We start from the raw sequence: 21,231 nt of genomic DNA on the forward strand, positions 1-21,231 counted from the left end.
GGCGAATTTCCTTAATGCTCAGCCCATAAAACCCATGGATTAAGGGCAGGAAAGGGGGGCACGAGCAACTCTCAGAGCCAGAGAGAAGCCAGGGAGACACGGACACAAAAAAGTTTAGTATGTGGCGGGGGAGACGCGGAAGATGCGGGTCTCGCTACTTTCCCTCTCTCTCTCCTGCAAACCTTCAGGTGCGGAGAGACTAAACCGGCAGCGGTCGCAGACTCGCAGGAGGAAGCCGAGGCGATCTTGGGCCGCAGGTTCGGGGCGCGCAGAAATACGGCCTAAGGCTTTTGCCTCTTTCTCGAGACACCCGCTTGGAAAGACCTTCTCCAGTCCGGCGCTGCTCCCCCGCCCCGGCCTGGTCGGCACCTTTTGGGAACCAGCTGGCGTCGAGCAGGGGCTCCCACTCAGGTGGCCCTAACTTGGCAGGCGCAGGTAAGGGAAGGGAAGGCGCCGCAGCGAGACGAGGGGGGGGGGGGGCAACAGAGGCGTGAGAGCTGGAGATGATGGTCGCCGCCGTCCTGTGGTGGGTGGGGTGATCGTGCATTTTGGAGGCAAGGGGTCCCCAGGCGAGGGGGAAAGGGACACACATCCATCCATCTCTCTCTCTCGCCTCGCTCAGCAGCCAGCCTGCCTCTGGCGCGCAACTCTGCATTTCCAAAGTTCAGCTCCCTTTTTAGGTGTTCCCTGCTGCCTTGGTGTTCGTTTTGTTTTGATGCAAACGCCTACTAGTTATAGCTCCGGGAAAGAGGCAGGCGCCTCTCTCCTAAGCAAGAAGTTTTCTCGTGAGCGAAGGGTTTCCTAGATAACCAATGACTCTAGAGTTTTAGGATGGACTCCGGATGGTGGAGAGCTCTCCCCGCTCTTCGAAGGAAAATCCGGGGAGGCGCCCTCCCTTCCCTTCGGCAGTCCAGCCGCTTGAAAGAGAAGGAAGTGGCTGTGAGTCCCGGCAAGAGGGCCCAGAGCCGGGGCGAAATAAGCCCCCCAATGCTGGAGGGGCCACACCAAAGCTGAGCCCGAAAGTTACCTGGAAGCAAAGTTCCAGGGAGTCTGCGGCACTTCCTTCTCCAAAGGATTGCTTTTCAGGGACTTGTTGGGCTGTGCAAAATTCGTAGCTCGCTTTCCTCTCATCTCCCTCCCTCTCAGAGCATCTAAAAAAGTTTTCCCAACTGTGAATTTAAAAGAGAAGCAAACGCCAAACGCGGCAGTTAGTAAGCAGAGCCTCTTCCGACGAGAGTTAGGGGTTCAGTAAAGAACCCCCGTTTGTGCCAACACCGCCCTTTCCCTTCAGCCCTGGAAAGCCTCACCAAGCAAACCCCATTATCCGGGGCCCCTTTCAGCTTGGCTAGGGACAGGCCTGGCTGCTGTGTCCTGGCGGGTCACCTTTCCAGGCCGCCCCGGGGGTCAGCTGAGTTTCCAGCGGGGTCCCTGCAGGGCTCCGCCTTCCTGCCCGCGCCCTTTCACCACCCCCGCCAGAAAGCGGCAGAAATCCCTCCCGCCCTTCGACTGGTCCTACGCGAAGTCCAGCGAGAGGCCAGGAAACCCAGGCAGCGCCCCAGGGCCGGGAGAGGCGCTCGCCGCCCAGCCCCGCAAACGAGCCCAGTCGCGAGCCATTTCCCCAAGAGCCAGAGCGGGCGCCGGGCGTACAGACGCCCACCTTGACCCGGAGGCTGCGGGCCGAGCCCGCTTTGGGTGTCGCCGGAGGAGCCGCGCGGCGAGATCTCCGGATGGCAGAGAGAGATGCAACAAAAGAGGAAGGTCGGAAGCGGAGCAGATTGCTGGCCGCAAATTAATAAATTCTAACCTGACTCTCGCAAAGCACCAAAGCGAATTAACCTGCATTATGACAAACAAGGAGAAAGGTCTCCCCCTTCTCTCTCCCTCTCGGCCCAAATTAGCAGCGGCTTTTAAAGGCAGACGGTGGAATTTGTTAGCTTTGCAGGATGGCAAGGAAAAAAGCTTGGGGAGGGAGGCGGGAGAGAAGGATTGTGGGAGAAAGAGAGACTTGGAAAGGGGGAGGAGAGACGGGAACCGAGGGAGGGTGGAGGGGAGAACAGGAGGGAGAGATTCTGGCCCGAATTTCATCCAGTAGTCGGCGAAGATAAGAGGTTTAATTCATTTAGCATATGAACGCCCTCAGAAAGCGATTCCCATTATGGATACATCCAAAGGCACAAGGCGCAGGTCCCTCGTATTTACACTGGCACTTGTTATCATTTAACCGGATTATTCACGATGTGGATTTTGTAACATATCGGGGATTCTCCTTGTGCCGCTTTCTGTTTTGCCTGCCTCCCAGTACAAGACCCTGAGCTGGATCCGAGAAGCGCGCGCTCTCTCGCTCGCTCTCCTCTTCTCCATCTCCCCTCCCACCGCTGCCCAAGGAGTTTGCATTGGTTGGATCACCTAGGCTTCTCAGGAAGAGCAGAATCAACAAGAACCCCGTTTGTGAGGCCTGCTAGTAACTTTTCCCCACAGCAAAATTTATTATTAAACAATATTTTTAAAAAGCACAGCACAGTTTCTGCAATTACTTGTTAAGCAAACTCAGCTCAGATTGAAATGGCACAACCTGCCTTTTATCTTATTTGAAAATTTTAATAAAGTGCCTCCAACCTCTCCAGACAGAAAACCCCAGCTCCTTAGGCAAAACTCTTGTCCACCTTAATCACAGCTATCCTGTGATCACCTCCCTGAATTCCATGTAGACGCAGTAAAAAATGCAGGAGTTTGCATTGCCCATCTGGTTAATTAGGTTAAAACGTGGGGCTGACACAAACTTTAAACAACAGCTTAGTAGAGCTGTTCGAAGGCAATGCTACGGCAAATATTTGTATATGAAACACCAACGTAGAAAACATTGGTGCAACAGTATTGGAGCCAGAAAACTTGAAAAACAAAACATGCCCCCACCTCAGTTTGTTCCTATTTCTCAGTCAACATTCGTCAGAAAGCTAAACATAAAGTATGTAAAAGTAGATTTACAGTGCAATCCTACACTCAGAATGAAACCAGACTGAGTTCAGTGTGACTTACTCCCAAGTAAATGTGCATAGTTTTGCGGTCTTATTTAGTTTTGCACAGATGTTATGTCTAAAAATAATAGCTATGAAGTTATGCCATAAAAACATTCATGAGAAATATCAAGATTATTATTATTATTTTTTTTAAAAAAAGGTTTTGTAAGAAAAGGAGACCACCAGAGTTATGGTAAGAAAGATCCAGCTTTATTGAAAATTTATACATAACTCAGTATTGTAATAAATAAATGTAACAGTTTCCACAAAAATGAGTGGGATGCTAGTGAAGGATATATTAACTTGCAAGGGGATTTTGCAGATAATGGCAAGACAGGCCCCCGATGGATACACAATAAATATTAACAGCATTGTGGAGCCAGAATGCAGAGGTTGAACAAAATGAAGAGAAGGGAGCTAAACTAAGAGGTAAATAAATAATTAATAAAAATGGAATTGCCTCTAAAGATGATTTTTTTTGTAAACTGATCACACTTCAGTCGGTCTCATCATTACAATCACTTATTCAGATCACAAGGCTTTTGAAAGATATAGGTTAAAAAACCTTCTCTCTGAGCACATCAAAAAGTCTTAAATTTATAATTAAAATAAAAATGTGAAACTGCTGCTGAAATAAACATTGGTAAATATAGCGCATCGTAATAAATGGTCTGAGTATAATCTATCTAAACAATTTTAGGTAGCATATTAAGTATTACACACAACAGGACTGGATGAAATCATTCAAAATTATTTTTGTCTTCTCTCCCTCTGCAGTATTATTACATAAAAGAATGTATTTGAAAGTTATTTCAACAAAAGATTAAAAAGCCAGGGTTTCCCCCCTTCTTAAACAACCCAGGTGTTGCCACAACATTTGAATGCAGACTTATTTAAAAACATGTAAAAATTTTGTCTAAGTCTGCAAGTAAATCAGGGAGAAAGGTGATTTTGAAGGAATATTGCTTGAATCGGAACATGTGGGGTGAGGGAATAAGAAAACAATTTGGGGTAAAGCTGGTCTAGTCAAATGGAAGGTTTAAACATTTTCTGAAGTTTATTATTTGAGATTTTGTCTTTTTAGTCTTGTGTCAGTATTTCCAAAATGTAAGAAGGGTTAAGCTATAAAACACAACAGTATCTTGCCCCATGAAAGCTAGTCACTGAAGGACACATTTCTCTTCTTTCTTGGCCATCTTTCCTTTGTTTTGCTCTAGGGTCCTTTCCAAATGCTCATCTTCCTCTTCGGCCCTGGGAAACCAAACACAATTGTCATCAGTTTCCCTAATAAAGCTCTACTTCACACGTCAATGCAATAGGTATTGCACAGAACCTCTCAGAAATTCAAGTCCCAACTACTATTCACTTAAGGGACCCTGGGCGGTGAGAAAGGGAAGGGAGGGCTTGTCATCTGACTGGATGGGTAAGAGCTAGGAGGACAGTCATTACTGGAACCTAGGACTGCACAGAATTTCTACAAATGGAAGTGCTTTAGCACTGGATTGTTGACTTTTCTTCGAAGTTTCCTTTCTTGAATGGTACTAGATGAAACAAGGCTACCATGCAGGAAAAGCACACTCCCGTTAGAGATGTTGGCCAAGATACAAAACTTACTGTTTTTCTTGAGCATCTAAATCTCTGACCAGTGCATCACGTTTATTAACAAGAATAACAAGCTCATCGAGCAAAAGCTGCTCTCTCCTCTTCTGGGCTTCGGTCTTTTGCCAGTCTGAAAAGAAAAGAAAGAAATCCAGAACTGCGTGCTTTGAAAGCTTAACTTACGTATGATCTAAACAAATCAGTGCCAGATCATTGGCCTCCACAATAAAGCCTCTTCCTTTGTAGGGACCAATAAGTGTCATTTCATTTCACATTCCTATGGATTTGTGTAACTTTAAACTGCCGAGACTCTCAGTTGATGACTTCAAGTTATAGCTTGATGGGGAAGGGTGGGAAGATGGATAAATCGGACCCAATAATTTTATGTTTTCCAACATTAGAGTCTAGGGCATATTTAAAAATGTTCCAATTGTATGAAAACACACTAGTGTGGAGTGAATGGAATCAATTTTCTAGCTCCCAGTTTGGAAATTAGGAAACTTGATGATTTGCCTTTATGTGCCCATTTTGCATATCAGTCTGTCTAGGCAAAAACAACAACAACCCACACAGTGTGTGCATATGTATGTATGTATGTATGTATGTATGTATGTAGGAAACATACAGGAAAAATTACAGGAATTGAAACAGGAAAAATTACAGACAAAAAGCCAGCTAAAGCAAATAGAAAAACACTTTTCTTAATCTCACTGTAACCTCCTCTCCCCTCCAAATAGCCTATTCTTTGCTAATTTCTTTCTTGCTACATCTTAGCTGTTGGAAATGCCTCACACTGGGCACCAGATGCTTCAGAATAACTTTAAAAGTGAGTATCAGATAATCAGCATTTTTCTTTGAGGTAAAAACACATCTGCTAGACAGTATTACACAGCTTCTTCCATAGTTGTTCAAACTGTTTGGCAGCTTGCGTAATAGCTGAATCTTAGGCCTTTATCTAGGAAACAATTCCAAATTTGGTTGTTGTTGAAGTTTTTTTTAAAAAAAGGTGGAGTACAGATCTACACTCATTTCTTTCACTTCTTCAGTTTTGCTTTAGTTTGTTATTCAAAGATGCTGCAGAAAGAGGGAGGCTCTCTCATACAGGTATTTCCTTTTGGTGTTGTATTGTCTCTTATTTTTATAAGGCAGTGTTTCATTAAAAAGGGCACATTTAACACTGGAGCCCTCCTCAAGCTCTGAACCAACTGCTCTCCAGGCCAGACTGCAAGGGCCTGCATCTGTCAATCAACCTCCAGTCTGCCCCGCCTCCCTCATTAGGAAGGTAAACAATGAAAAGAAGGAGAAATAGATGATGAAGGAGATAGCAGAACAAATGAGAGGGAAACAGGACACTGGCTTTAAAAGAAAACTCCATCACTTCTGACTCATGTGGTGTCCTCTCCTCAATCAACTTTCTAAAAAACAACAACCAACAACACAAAAAACCAGAGGCAAGACAGTGCAACCCTTTCGGATTTCTCTCTTCTCTCTCCATTGCCCTGGGCAATCATGTTAAAACTCACATGGCTGGTGCTTATTCAGATAAACCTAACAATGCACACCAATGGTTACCATGTGAATCTTCACAAACCACACAAGAATGTGCTGGTTCAAATCCCCCTGACCCCCCTCCAAAGCAAAATTTATTCAAGGCAGCAAACTGTTCAGAAGCTTTATGAAAGCAAGTGGTGCTAGAGTGAATTCAGTCTTGTATTTACAAATTAAAAATTAGATGCAGGCTCATCCAATAAAGGTTAGAACAGCAGTAAAAAGCCATTCTATAAATTGCCTCCCCAATATACACAGTATATGTAGACTAACAGTGACATAGAGAAAATATACTCCCTCACACACAGCTGCAGAAAACAACAAATGTATCTGTAAAAACTACATCCTAGACACTGTGTTTACATGAAAGGACTCCAACAAAGTTTTCAGCATATTTTTGTTGTTGCCACTACTGTATTTATTTAATAACAGCATTTACAGGCTGCCCAGTAGCAGACGATTTCTACTAGTAATGATATACCTACATTTCAACAACTAGTTAGCACCAAAAATCTGAAAGGCACCAACTCCCTCTGCTTTCAAAAATATGCATAATTTCTTAGCTGTTCATAATTTGTTGAGATCTTACATTTGAATGCATGTATTCAGAGTGGCAAAATAAAGCAAGAGCACGTGTCATTTATGGCTTAAATATAACAATTCTCCAAAAATGATACGATACAATTCTCTAAGAATTCAAACATATTGTTTGAAATAAATTTCTTTTATAGGGCAAATGATCCCATGATACTTGGGCTGCAACCCTACACACACTTAGTAAGGCGTAAGCCGCATTGAACTCAGTGGGATTTCTAAATCCACATGCACAGGATTGTACTGTTAAGGTTTGCTAATTAAAATAGTAAACAACCAGACATGAATGCTCATTTCTATTTCCAAAATTTAAAAAGTCAAGAAACTTAACCACTATTATATGTAGAAGCAGCCTTCCTAAATCAGTTCATGTGAAGGCTATTTAATGTAGTGTAAGTAGATATACGTATTGGCCAACAAAGTCCTCTAGTCCTCAATCTTTTTTTATTCTGGTCTAGTCTGTGAATAATAATGGCAGTAATCCTTCTGATTACGTTTTCTATTATACCCAAAGATTCAAAATAAAAGAAGACTGTAAGTCCTGTTGTTTCCAATGGGACTTTAAAAAAAAGTAAAAGCTACGAATCACAGCCTCCAGTAACTTTTGCTCACACCTAAACACATTTATTAGGAAATAGTTGAACTCATTTAGTCTTGGAGTGCTCCAGTTACACGTTCTGAAGTTTGGAAATTAAAGAAAACCATTCACTACACCACCCGACTACAGCAAGCAAGCAAACCCAGATGAAGCTTGTTCTGTAAAGTAAGTTAAGATTTAGTTAAATTCAAAAAGCAGACCAGACATCACAAAGGAAATGGTTTTTGAAACTTAGAGCAGTTTGTTATATGCTGCAGACACCAGCCATTTAAAGAAAGAAACAGCCACCAAAATTTTCACTGGGTGAAAGCAAGCTGCTTATGTGAATCTAAAGAGTTATTTGGAGCCTAATATGCTGACATCCTTATATGGCGAACAAAAGCAAGATGCATAGAAATTATATTAATCACAGGCTTTTTCTTAACAAAAAAACTTCCTCTGGTCCTTTATTATCTGCAGCTCAGCTAGACCCAACACACATTACTTTGTTAAGAAATGGTTTTAGAGCTGCCATTCTAAGGAAGTTCCCTTGAAATCAATGTGATTACTCCCATAAGCAGGGGTTTAAGGACCAGTATATAGATTGGCTTAAATCTAAGTACTGGGGAACATTGTTTCTTCTGTCACTGGCAAAAACAAATTTTTAAAGAAGGATATAGATTTCAAAATTTTATACAGAATAAAAACCTGCAAAAACTAAAGTATGCAGGGCTTCTTTTTCTGAATCAGTTACTATTTATTTTCTTTAAAAGGAGATAATTAGTTTGGGAAAAGAAAACATATATTGGTATTCTAGCAGAAATATACTCCAGTATATTGAAAATGACCGAAGTTCTATAATAAAAATCCCTTAAATCTTGTCACTATAAAATAAGCCTTGCAACTTTTGATGAAAATTAACACTCGTTTTGTAAAGAGCACATTGGGGGATTGCAGTCAAAGCCTTATCTTTAGTTCCAGTCAACTAGCAATCCTGAAAGAGTTTGCATCATCATCAGAGGAAGCCATTTGATAGGATTCTACTGCTGAACCTAATCAATCTATGGAATACTGTGGCAGCGCCGTGTAACAAAGCTAAAATAGATTTACAAATGGGGTTTTAGGGGATAAGCTCCTCCACAGGATTACATATTGATTTTAAATATAAAAGCTTATCATATAAACCATAACTACAAAAATAGTGAACCTATGCATAAATCCTTTTAAGAAGAGCACCCACTTCAAACTCGAAGCCAAGAATGAATCAAGATGTACACATTTCTAAAGGAGATCTATTTGTTGGGTAGAAAAATGAACACACGCCACTCCTAAGGTGTGTAAAACATGAACTTCAGCTGTTCTAAGGAGGCATTAAATTTTAACAAGTGGCGCAATGCATGCAAGAAGGTGGCTGGAACCCAAAGCTCCTCAATACTCAGCTGGTGACTACTCTATGTTTTATACTTTGTTTTCATGAGACAGCCTTATTCTGCATTGGTTTTCGGGTCCCTTTAGCCTCGCAATAAGATATTTGAGGGGGCTAGCCAGTCAACCTCACAGAGCTATTTTGGTGATTAAAAATGGGGTGAGGGGTGGGTGGGAATAAACAGTTTCACCAGCACTAGGTACCTACGTTGCTAGAATCGGGGCTGAGATTTATCTGCCCCCCCCAATATTTTATTCAAGTTGGTGCTCCTGATCATCAAGAAATATGTGCTGTCGTTTTGTTACAACACGTAACCAGATTATATGTTGACCTGTGGCTTTTGCTGGGATGGCAGTACTGCTTGTAAAAATAAGAATAATCTATGGCCAAAAGAAAACCAGAATGTGGTTGGTCAGGCCTGTATTCTGTGTGAAAAGCTTCAACACCCCAAAATGATGTTCTATTGCAAATGTCTCCATTTTAATCACTGGCTAACAGGTTCACTGAGACTGCAATCCTATGTACACTCACTTGGAAGTAAGCCACAACTGGATTCAATGGGGTTGTGTGATTCTGTGTGATGGGAGTTGGTTTAAGACTGTGAATGCATCCCACAGAAACCAAACCTGTCCTTGGATATACATCTGATTATATATGCCATTCAGATAAGTTTCCATCTATATCCATAGAGGGGGGTGCAAAATTCCATGGAAATAAGGCATTCCCTGCCTCCAGTGTTTCTCTCTGTTAGTTGTGCTACAGTGTTGAATGAAGAAAACATGTAATCAGCATCTCAGGAATTGCTAAGACTTGTTTCAGTTTAGGGTGAAATGCACCAAAAGCACAACGTTGCACAGCTGCCTCTCTCCTTACACTCTACCCCAGTCCCATAGAAAGCAAACTCCTTGGGACCGTGGGGGCTTCGGTCCCCACAATAAAATATTTGAGGGGGCCAGGCCTCCACGAAGCTGATGGGCATTCCCATTCAAGTGGTGTATGTGCACAGTGTCATTTGATCAATTATGCGGGCTTACATGGGCCCCCACAATATTTTATTCAAGTTGCCCTGTCCCTTAGATCAATGGATGAAACCATCTGTTGATGGCGCCACATGCCACGGCAATAAGGCATGCTGTGACTTGAGCAGGTGCTTTTAGTGCTGTGGCACCAGTTCTCTGAAATTTTCTTCCCTTAGAAGTGAAACAAGCCCCAATTTTGTGGTTTCAGTGTTTGTTGAAGATGTTGCTTAAAATTAGTGTATTTTATTTCTGGAGTTTCAAATTCTTGTTGGCTTTTTTGTTTTAACACTGTTAAATTTATGTATTTAACTTTTTATATTGGTTTAATGTTTAATTGTACAGTACTGTGTTTCATATTTTTATATTTTATTGTCAGGTAGAGTTGGTTTTTACTCATCACTTTATGGAGAAGTGCCTCAAAAAGTGGGGTATGCCATTTAAAAGAAAAAATATAAAAATAGTGTATGGAATGATAAGCCAAACCATGGCTTAGCACGAGTGAGTGAGCAGGCAGGCAGATGCTCCAGTCCTACTGCTTCTTTGCTGCCTGGAGCCATTGTTTGGCTTAGCTTCAAACAAACTATGAGCTGTAGACAAGGTTTGTTCTTGGCTTACTGCTTATGGTTTGTTTGTTTGTTTGTTTGTTTGTGTTTGTTTGTGTGTGTGTGTTTTTTTTTGGGGGGGGGGAGTACAAATCAGATATAATGCCAAATCATAGCTTAGTTCTGGGTATCATGGCAGCAGCAGAACTGGAGGATGAGCAAAGTAGCTGCAATTTTTGAAGTGACCACCTTTCTTTATGCTTGTGCAACTGGGCCAATGTTACATTTATGCTGCAGATGGACAACCCACTTAATATATTCAGAACAGCACCATTAACCTGTTAAACTAGATCAGGGGTCAGCACGGGGGTTGTTTTACTGGCCCCCGAACCGAGCCGCCCTCTTGGCAAGTCCCCGTGCGCTGCGCTAAACCGACACAGCGCGGCATGGGGACTCACTTCTGCAGTGCCAGAAATCGTGTCTGTGTAGATGCAGACACCGGAAATCGCAGGTGCGCCCACTCACGCGCCCCCACCTACAATCCAGCCCACGGAGGGGGCTCTGCAGCAGTGAACTGGGCCAGGCAAGGTAAGCCTTGCCGACCCCTGAAATAAATGAAACATAACTAACTTAAGAGGATCTTGGTGGCAGAAGGGGAGTGGGTAACTTTGAGAATCTAGTAGAATAATATAAATAGCATTTAAATGTTAAGGCATAAACAACAACACTATTCAACTTTTGAAAAGCCCTCCAGATGTTGTTGCTGATGTTATTATTACTACCACTTATTGTAATGATGTCTCTAGTACATATTTTTAAAAAGAAAAATATGTTTTGCTGTTTTCAGGCCTGCATAAACCTGCTTCATGTCCTTCAAAAGCTAACTCAGTGTTACTTCACACTTTTACTTAAGAAGCCCCCAAACTTCAAAGACTTAGAAGTCTCCCAAAAGACACCTTCTAGATGCCTGGGCCCAAAGTTTTATTTTCTTTTGAACATTTTGTTATTGTTGCTGTCAAATCCCTCTTTAGAAAGCAATAAACATGTTAAGGGTTTATATTTTTTTCAGGATTCCTGTAATTCTTGAGTTTTGTCAAAAAGCTACAAAGAGGTGGATTAGAAAGCTACCTGACACCTCACGCCTTTCCCTCCCAAACTCATGCTTTCAGTCTCTAAACTAATTAGAATTGATTCATTATGGATCAGGTACCTTATCAGGTGAAGAAAGAAATTACCATGGACAGTCAAAGGGTTAAGAGGTCAATACAGAATAGCAAAATCAATTTGCATTGATTAGACAAAAGGTCCATTTTACAGAGCCCAGAGGATTAACTTTTAAGCAAACATCTTTGAACTGTAAAGGCAGAATATGTGGCTGAAAACTACAAGTAGAACAGCTTTATAAAGAAACCTAGCATATTTAAATAACAAAATAAGGTAAAGCAGTAGTTTAACCTATCTGGATGTTTACTTTTATTATAAATCATCCTTTGGATTATTGTACAGTTCTTTAAAAGCATTAGGAAGAGGAGACCATTGTTTATCCCTTATGTCAATCTGCTCATGAGTATTCATTCCAGTGAAGTGAGTGGCTGCTTAGAAAGATACAGAGAATCTAGAAAATATACGTGCAAAGGGTTCCACTAATGCTGTCATTTTCTCTGAAAAAATGTTTTACTTGACATGTGCATGATATTTTTATAATGATGATGGGTGGGGTCTATTTTTTCTATGGAAGTACTGTTGCGAACAAATATTTAAGATGTAAAAATAATTAATCTGATGTGTCATTTCTTCTATTTTTGCACTGAGGCAAAACCAGTGCTGTGTGTCAGAGCTTATGCTATTTAGAGAAATAAATAAATGAAAAGTTCCTAATTGATCTAGAAGGGGTCACACAGCATTTTTGGTTTGTATCTAAAAGCAGAATACTTTCACAGACAGAAGCCTAAACATTCAAAACATTTCTTACCTTCAATGGCAAGCATTGCTCTCAGCTCCCTGTTCAACAGTTCGTACCGCCTCTCTAGGTCATGCTCCTTTTCCCTAGGCAAGTTGCAAAAGTTCATCAATATGTTAATTACTAAATCATTAAACGTTTAAAAGAACCTTTAATTTACATTGATTTTTTTGGACTCAGTTAGGACTATAGGTTTAAGCTACTCTAAATAAATGATACACGAGAACAAAGGATTAAGAAGTTGTACTGCTGGATGAACGTTCAGCAAAAGGCCTGGATGGAGCTGAGGAGGCTGGGTCTCCTTGTGGGTCGCTGGGCAAGAGAAGCAGAGCAGGAAAATCCTTGGTTGCATTCCTAAGGTGGTCTGAGGAGCAGGGGAGAGCTTGATCCCTACATTTAAGGGGAAAGCGGACTTCCCTCCAGCGGTTCCCAACCTGTGGGTCCCCAGATGTTGCTGGACTACAACTCCCATCATCCCTGAGCTCTGGCCTTGCTAGCTAGGGGTGATGGGAGTTGTAGTTCAACAACATCTGGGGACCCACAGGTTGAGAAAGGCTGCAACTCTGTTTGTAGCACCACCCTCCCTCCCCATGTGCTTCAGGGTTGCCACTAGGGGGCCAGGCAGGAATTTTTCCCAGTCTGCATTTTGGATCACAGATTGGTTTTTTGTCTACTTCACAATGAATATTTTATTTATTTGTTTATTGAATTTATATACTGCCCTATACCCGGAGGTATCAGGGTGGTTCACAGAACAAAATCAAAAAATAAAATCACAATATATATAATCAAACAACAACAACAACAACCCAATAGAAGAAGAATGCTAGATGGACTGCTGTGTTGTTTAATTAGGCTAATTTTCTGGATTTGGTCATTTTTGGCAGTTTAGGTGAGGGAAAAGAAATAGTTTGGTTTAGCCTGGTGACGTCCTTTAGGCACCTTTCAGTTGGTGGACTGGCTCCAAGGCTCACTTATCGGACTCTGTAGTTTAGAGGGCAAGACTCCCTTATACACCTGGGATTCTGCGGTCCTAGAGGGTGGGGACTAGGGAATCAGGGCAGGCTAGGGAGCCATGTCCTAGTTCAGAGCTTTCCAAAGTGTGTGTCGCGACATGTTAGTGTGTCGGCTGCAATGTGTAGGTGTGTCCTTCTGGATCTGGAAAGGGGTTAGTTTAACTTCTGGTTTGCTAGTAAAACTGAATTACTGTGTTGTGAAATGATGCATGTCTAAAATGTGTGTCACAGCATTAAAAGTTTGGAAAGCTCTGCAGGCAAGGGTAAGTCGTCCAATGGCTATAGTTATACAGGTAAGGTGGTTTCCGCCCCATAGTCATCCTCCTCTGCTAATTTCAGTTTAAGGTCTAAATAAAAGCGGCCCATTCAACCCTAGCTTATGTGTCTGCCTCTTTATTTGCCTATTGGGATGCAGGTTCATTTACTTTAAAGGATTTTCTTCTACTCTCGAACATCATTGCTCCATAGGACATAATACATTGTCTTCAGAGTTAACAGATGAATGGAGGCATTAGATGTAAAATAATACGCTGAAGTAGAAGGAACCACATATATTAATACTCAGGGTTCAAATGTGGAATTGGGTTCACCAGATGTGGTTCTGCAGCCTTCTACCACTGAATGCTTTGTCCTCAGAGAAGAGTGGTCCACTTATTCTGCAGCCACAGGCAATCTGGCTGCATATCTGTCTGTAAGGAGCAAGGCTTCTGGGCCAGAGGGTGGTCTCAGCACCACTCTTTTTAGAAATATGTAAGTTAATACTGACAGTAAACAATAAATACTGAAGAACTGTAGAAAGTGTCATAATAGCCCTGGCAACCTCAAAGACAAATGCCAAAAGCAGCAATCTACATAATACTGCTCTACAGCAATAGACATTTATTCCTAGGTGCCTTGCACAGGATCCATACTCAGTGGAATGTGCATCTGGAAACCATCAACCTTTCCTTATTTCTGAAAGGGTCTCAGAAATCTTCAGAATGGGATTGCTCTCCCTTGCCTGTGGTGACATAGCTTCATCTGAAGTTCACTAAAGTCTTCTTCCACTCCTTATCCCTGGTCAGCTATTGGGTCAAGGCCCACTGTCCCTTTTTTAATGCCATCCACAGGCAGTGGTATTGGGTGCTAGGCAGTTCAGCTGATCATTTGGACCATGATTATGAAGCTGAGAAAAAGTGTTGGGGCTGAGTGTTCCTCCTTAGCCCTAGATCATATACTGGCTTGTTAACTGACAGTTGCCTGCTTTGGACATAGTGCAGAACTTTTTTGGGAAACTAAGATGCAAAGTGGGAAAGAAGGAACAGTTTGTCCCATGCTGGTTTTTTGTGCCTGCACAACTATCCAGGCCAAAGCAGCATACGTGCCTGTTGCGAGAACAGAAGATACCTGGGAGCCACAAGCAGAGAGAGAAGGCAATATTGGGCTAGCGGGAAATATTTGATATAGGATGGTTTCTTATACTCTTTGTAATGTGTGAACAGAAACTTTATGTTTACCTCTCAGCCACATTCCCTGCACTAGCCTGCACAGACGGTTTCTGCATCTGGCAGAGGCTAGATAAAAAGGCCCACTTCAGAGATTACAAGGAAGGACAGAAGATGCAAGTCACTTGCACTCCTTGCTCCCTGAAGCCATTTCTAAAAAGCACACTTTCCCAGATTTTCACATTTCTAGCACGCAATTTAATTTAAGTGCATGTCATTTGCATATTACTCTAATGCAATTTATTCATTAGCTCTCAGTAACATAAAAAATAGGAAATTTATCTGCCGTCCATTGTCCCCTCCCCTCTTTTTCCGCACACCACAATCCTATTGATTCAGCCTATAGGTGATACTGCACAAGTGATACTACACAGTGTTATTCTGCTTGTAAGCAGTTTCCCCCTTCAATTCAGTGGCGATGTGTGTGTGAATTACATCCGGGTCTCTAACATGCAAAGGCATCTGTAAATCTTTTGATTAAGGCTGAATATGCAGGTCCTGGAACCATTCATTTTCATGTTCTAAATTTAGGATCAGGCCATTATGCTTACAAAATTGTGTGCTTCAAAAGTTTCTGACTGAAATGCTGAAAAATCTGTCCTACAGAAAGAAAGCAGAAAGGTTCAACAGTTTTGGCCAATCAGTATATATACTCACAGCAGGGAGAGTTGATTCATCCTCCTTATTAAGGCATTCTTCTTATTGACCAACATGAACCATTCTTGCATCATAGCTTCTTCTTCCTCAGTGTTTCTCCCTGTTTTAAAAACACATATAAACTTACGCAAGAAGATTAACACAGAGATAAACCTGAACTTTTTCTCTCATAGGTTATCTAGATGATAACAACACTATAAATATGAAATATATATTTATAGATTTCTGGGGTGGGGGATGCAATGTAGTTGTTAGTGCCCAAAGAGCCATGAGCAGCCTGACACACATGCACAAGGACCTCTTAATTTCCTTTGCTCTGCAGTGCTCCACAAGGCCTCCAGAGCTGCTCTCAAAGCCAGGGGGGCCATACTGCTGGAGGGGGAAACGGGCCCCGTGCACATGCAACAGACCTCTTGGTTCTGGCTCAGAGGTGAACATTGTTTTCAAAAGTTATTACGGATGTTACTTTTCCAAGAAAAAATCTGCCAAACTCAAGTGTCAAAACGGTCAGAGATTAGTCTAATGGGAGAAGCATTAATACTCAATATACTAATAAGCCTCCCAGAAGCCTTTGTGTTATTCTAGAACAGCCATTTTAAAATCATGTCTATATTCTAATCAATTTAAGTTTTTATCTGATTTTTTATGTGTAGAAAATTCAAAACCAGGGTTCAGAGTCACTTGTGAAAACAAAGGCATGCTAAGTCTTCAACCTGGTTTGAGACAGTTCTAACTGACAAGTATAAATTATTTCCTCACTTCTAGAAAACTCACCCAATCATTCTTACATGCAAATGTATGCCTACAATGAACTTTTAGTGTACTAGAGTTGATATTTTTACCATCCTAATTTTAGTTTTGAGAATGCTTCCAACATAGTGGCAATGGTTGTAGTAAATAATGATAAATAAATAACTGTGTTTAACAGAGCAATCCTAGTGAAATGAGATTTACTCTTAGGTCAGATTGTATAGGATTATTGTCTATGGTATGTCACACATATGATTTTTAAGTGCTTGTGAAATAGCCTAGCATTAATATTCACACCGCAGACTGCAATGAAGACCAAGAGAACAGTGGCTTATCTAAAACTATCTAATGACTTGAACCCAGCACTCTCTACCACAGGTTCTTAATCATGACATTCATCAAGATTGTTTTGGTTGGAATTTTGCAATCTAAACATGTGGAACTCAAAACTCCCAAAGTAATTTGCCAACAGATTTCTCTTTTGTAACAGAATGATGAGGTAACAGAAGTGGGAGGTAAGCACTTGAGGAGGAATCCTTTAACAAGCACATATAGAAAGTGGTGATGTCACACTGCTTCTCTGAACAGGCATGAAGGTGGCAAAAGTCTATGTGGAAACTGATTTTTAAGTTGTACCTGTATATTGGCAAAAATGACTTTTATTATGAGGTTTTTTAAAAAAAACAAACCATACCACATGTTTATTTTAAATTAACTACAATTCAAAATAAATTCATTTTACTGTGAAATATTTAAGGGCTTCACAACTTCATAATAGCTGAAGCTGGTAAAACCTGTGTGGTGGCCTTATTCCATTACGGAGGAGAAGTGGGGTCCAGTTGGACCAGTGAAGAGTCACTGTATGAAGGATTTCCTGCAGGAGTTTCCTTCTCCCATTGCACAAGGTGGGGGTGAATGTACGAAATTCACACATGATTGCTGACAGTCCCAGTTAAATTATGTGAATGGTAAAAACTAAGATGTACTTCCCCAGTTTGGGGATATATGCAAATCAATACTGACAAGGACGTAAAGGTGCCTGCTAATATTCACTGGTGCATCTCCAATTTTGGGGAAGTGGGATGCTCACAGAATTAACTGACTAATTCATCTGGGTTGTCCTAACACTGAATGCCAACATTCAGCAAAATTTGGAAATGCTTTGTAACATCTGTACTAGATTAGCAAGAGAAATGTCTTGGACTTCTCAACAGTCCTTAACCTATTGTAACATATGTAGTTCTCAAGATTAAAATGGAAGGTGACAAAATAGCTAATCAAGTTTTAAGACTCCTTCTATAATTAAAATTCATGTGCCGCAAAAGTATGTTGGCTAGTTATAAATAATGGTTCTGGGTTACTTATTCTTCCTTTGATATTGACTCACTCTGTGATCTCATAGACGAATCTCTCTCTGTATCTCAGCTTTCAATCTGAAGTGTAACATTTTGACACTTGTGCAAGTGCTAATTGATGTTTACTATGTGTCCTGCAATCATCTAATGAAATGTGTTATATAAAAGTAGCTATATGCATTTGACACAGTTCTCCCTCAATAAAAGCTAAAACCAATGTATGGCAAAAATTATTTGCTCTGAGACCAAATATTTTCCACATTTACCTTTGCTCCACAATGTATATTTGGACACAGTAGGCTGGAATGCAGTTGATTCCATTACTACACTACAACCAGCTTTGGGAAGGAGGCACGAGGGCTCCAGCATCCCGTCACAGACCTCCTTCCCAAATCCTGGGAAGCTTCTGCCCAGCTTAGAGAGGGAAGCGCGTTGCTGACGTGAGCAATATCGGGATGTCAGGTCCCCACCTTGCCCTCGCAAGCTGCTGCCCCTGATCCTAACTCTTCCCCTATTAAAAATTTTGCCACACGCCACCGGCACCCTGTACTCGCAGTGGCCAACCAGAGGCAAAGCACCTCGGATACTGGTGATATAACATAGCCATTGTGCTATGATAGCCTTCTTCTGCATGAATTTGTCTAACCCCCTTCCAAGTTGGTGACCATCACTACACTTTGTGATAATCAACTCCATTTGAAGTGTGAAGAAGTATCTCCTTTTGTCTGTCCTCAATTTTTCAGCGTTTAGCTTCAATGGATGACTCTAAGCTTCAGTATTATGATAGAGAAAAACTATTCACTTCTTCTACATTTTGCATAAACTTAAGCTTTCCCCCCTCAAACAGAAAAGCCCCAAATATTGTAACCTTCTTTATAGATAAATTGCTCCAGCCCCATTATTATTTTGGTAGCTCTTTTCTGCACACCTTTCCTATCTCTACAATATCCTTTTTTGAGGTGCAGCAATTAGACTTGTACACAGTTATGAAACAGGTTTCTATAATGGCATTATGGTGCTGGCAGCTTTATTTTCAATTCTTTCCCCTAATGATCTCTAACATGGAATAGCGGTAGAAAAGGCATCAGAGGTGTGGGAGAGTTGATTTTGTAGTAGAGAGGAGGGATAATGGTGGGGGAGATGGCCAAAGAATGGGACTAAAGCAGTATGTGGAAGGGTTGGATGAGGACAGCAGGGCAGTCAGCATCAACGGAGACACGAAAGGGGGAGAGGAAGCAGGCAGGACAAGAAGGGAGGATAGATCAGAGCAGATGGTTTTTATTCTAGCATATTAATATGTCAACTTTCAAACCTGTTACTACACATGTACAAAGTGCCACTGTCTTCTCACTAAAAGCCAGCAATTATTCTCAGCCCATTGAATGACAGCTTCCACATCTAGCTATGTTTTCCACACAAGACTGACTCCATAACTCTTATTTAGAAATTAAGTCGTACAACATGACATAAATTTTTGAATTCATGCAATGTTCACACCTACATATCCCACTGCCCAGAAACTAAACAAACACACAAAAACTTTTAAAATGTTGCATACAGTTTTCCTCCACTCAGAAATCAATTTACCTTTTCATTTTCCAAAACACATCCTTTTCTAAATTGAAAGAACAAAGTATTCTAATCAATAGACAAAATAATGATGATTGTTTCATTTGAGCCATGGCACATTGGAGCATAGCAGAATGTATTTGCAATGCATGATGGTTCAGTTCTGAAAATGTGAGGTGATAATCTCTGCTTGTATGCAGAGTATATCATGCCAGTGGGTAATCATAATCAGCACCTGCTATGTCTGAGATTACGGAGAATATCTTCCAGATTTGGGGAGGGATGGGGAGTCAAGTCAATGTGATATCTAGAGAGGCTCATATACAAAACTTTTTATTTTAGAAATTTACTGACAAGCTCACAAAAAAGCAAGGAAATAAGAAACTCCCTTACACTCCCCACCCACAAAGAATCTCTCTTCCCAAGACACACAGACTAATTACTAGGGTAAGAGAGCTGGGGGGTGGTGGAAATCACATCTGGCAACCAAAGTGGCCCTTTGGTTTCAGATAGTACATGAATAGATGAGTCTAAAAAGCCCGGGACACAAATTTTCACGCCCCTCTAGCGGCTATGGCAGCTCATTTACTAGAACTAATGTATTTAGCGTTAACTCTGAAAGTGTACACTCGATTCTGACCAAGCTAAGCCTTCTGATGTATATTTTGCTCTTAGAAATGCTCTTAAAAAACCTGTGGAATTGCAGGTGGTTCAGATGAATGTGCCCTGCCACTCCCCTCAGCTGCAGCTTTTGAGTGATGCAGGGAAATAGTTAATGCAGTTTGCTGCAACACGTACGCCTGGCACCTACCATTTGAGAGTACTGCAGTTCTCTGAAAGGTGGAGCCCTATCTGATCTTTTCATTGAGCAACCACAGGTCATTACTGAGGACAGCTAATGGTTGCTGCAGATGTGTAACCCAACCCATGAACTTGACACCTAGGCTTCTGTCACCTATTAAGGTCTGATGGACGATTTTTGCTCAGTCACTTTGTTCAGGGGAGTGGATTTGTCAACTTGTAATTGTTTTTAGACCTGATGACCTGGAACTGAAATTTGAAGAGCAGTCCAACAGAGACCTGTTGGGATAATTTCTACTTTAGAAGCCTTCTGGAGATAGCAGAGGGGGAATATGTCACAATTTATTGTAGATGAGTTAGTTACTCTGAATTTAGGCACCCGCTCTCTACTATGGACATTCAGAGGGCTCATAGGATCTTGGGTTCAGGAGGCTGCATATGAATCGCTCCCAGGAATACAGTGTTTAGGTCTGAATGCTACTGGCAAAAATAGCTGATTTTTAAAAGCTAAAAATCAGAAGCTAAAATATGACAAAACCACCCTGGAGGTGTTCTAATACATCTGTCCCAAGACTCTGAGCAGGAGGTGTGCTTTCTGCCCTTATACAGCAGCAGTGAAGGCAGCTGGATTTCCTTACCGGTGGGTGAGTCCCAATTAAATTAATAGTGTTTCCCAAAGTGGGTGATACTGCCCCCTGGGGGGTGCTGGAACAATTGGGGGGGAGCAGCCTCAGGTGCATTTGGGGAGCATTGAATAAAAACAAAGAGGGTGGAAGCATAAAGAAAAAAGCAATAGTTTTGGACTGAGCTTAGTTGTGCAGTGCAGAGAGCTGATTGGCCAGAGAAAAAGTGAGAGACAGAAATGTCTCTAAGTTCAACTGGAAGGATAATGAGTGTGGGTCATCCCATATCAAGTGATCCAACTTTTTTACCTCATGTCACCCAATTTTCTTAATATTTTATACACTTGTTGAATGATCAAAACTAAGTTTAAATATAAAATTTTAGCTTTTTATCTCATCGCGTTTTTTAGTTATGAGGGTTTGAAATATCAAAAAAAATAAATGACAATTTGGCCTTGTCAGACTACACAAAAAACCTTAAAAGCTCAGCCCAGCATTGAGATACGTCAAAACTAAAAATACCAATCTCTTCAGAACTTCATGGGTTTTAATATATGTCACAAGATGAACTTACTTTAAATTTAAAATAAAAGTTGCAAAATTTAAATTTTTAAAAAGTGATAAAAAATTAATATGATTTTAAAAATTCAAAAAATGTATTGATTATTTAACATTTCTAAGATCCACCTGCAAA

The 21,231-nt window shown here is 41.2% G+C and overlaps 1 protein-coding gene across 8 annotated transcripts in view; it reads right to left on the bottom strand.

Annotated features, from left to right (window-relative positions):
- Positions 1-3,205: 3,205 nt before the first annotated feature.
- EHBP1 (EH domain binding protein 1) overlaps positions 3,206-21,231 on the bottom strand; it is a 270,384-nt gene continuing 252,358 nt past the window's right edge. For all 8 annotated transcript variants that reach the window (XM_083606415.1, XM_083606411.1, XM_083606416.1 and 5 more), the window contains 4 exons: positions 15,440-15,539; positions 12,295-12,368; positions 4,632-4,746; positions 3,206-4,268 (listed from right to left, as the gene is read on the bottom strand). In XM_083606415.1, the coding sequence (XP_083462541.1) occupies positions 4,178-4,268; positions 4,632-4,746; positions 12,295-12,368; positions 15,440-15,539 (380 nt within the window). In that variant the 3' untranslated portion in view covers positions 3,206-4,177. The remainder of the gene's footprint in view (positions 4,269-4,631; positions 4,747-12,294; positions 12,369-15,439; positions 15,540-21,231) is intronic.

This window comes from Podarcis filfolensis (genome assembly GCF_964270895.1).
Source record: "Podarcis filfolensis genome assembly, chromosome: 3".
NCBI classification, from domain to species: Eukaryota; Metazoa; Chordata; class Lepidosauria; order Squamata; family Lacertidae; genus Podarcis; species Podarcis filfolensis.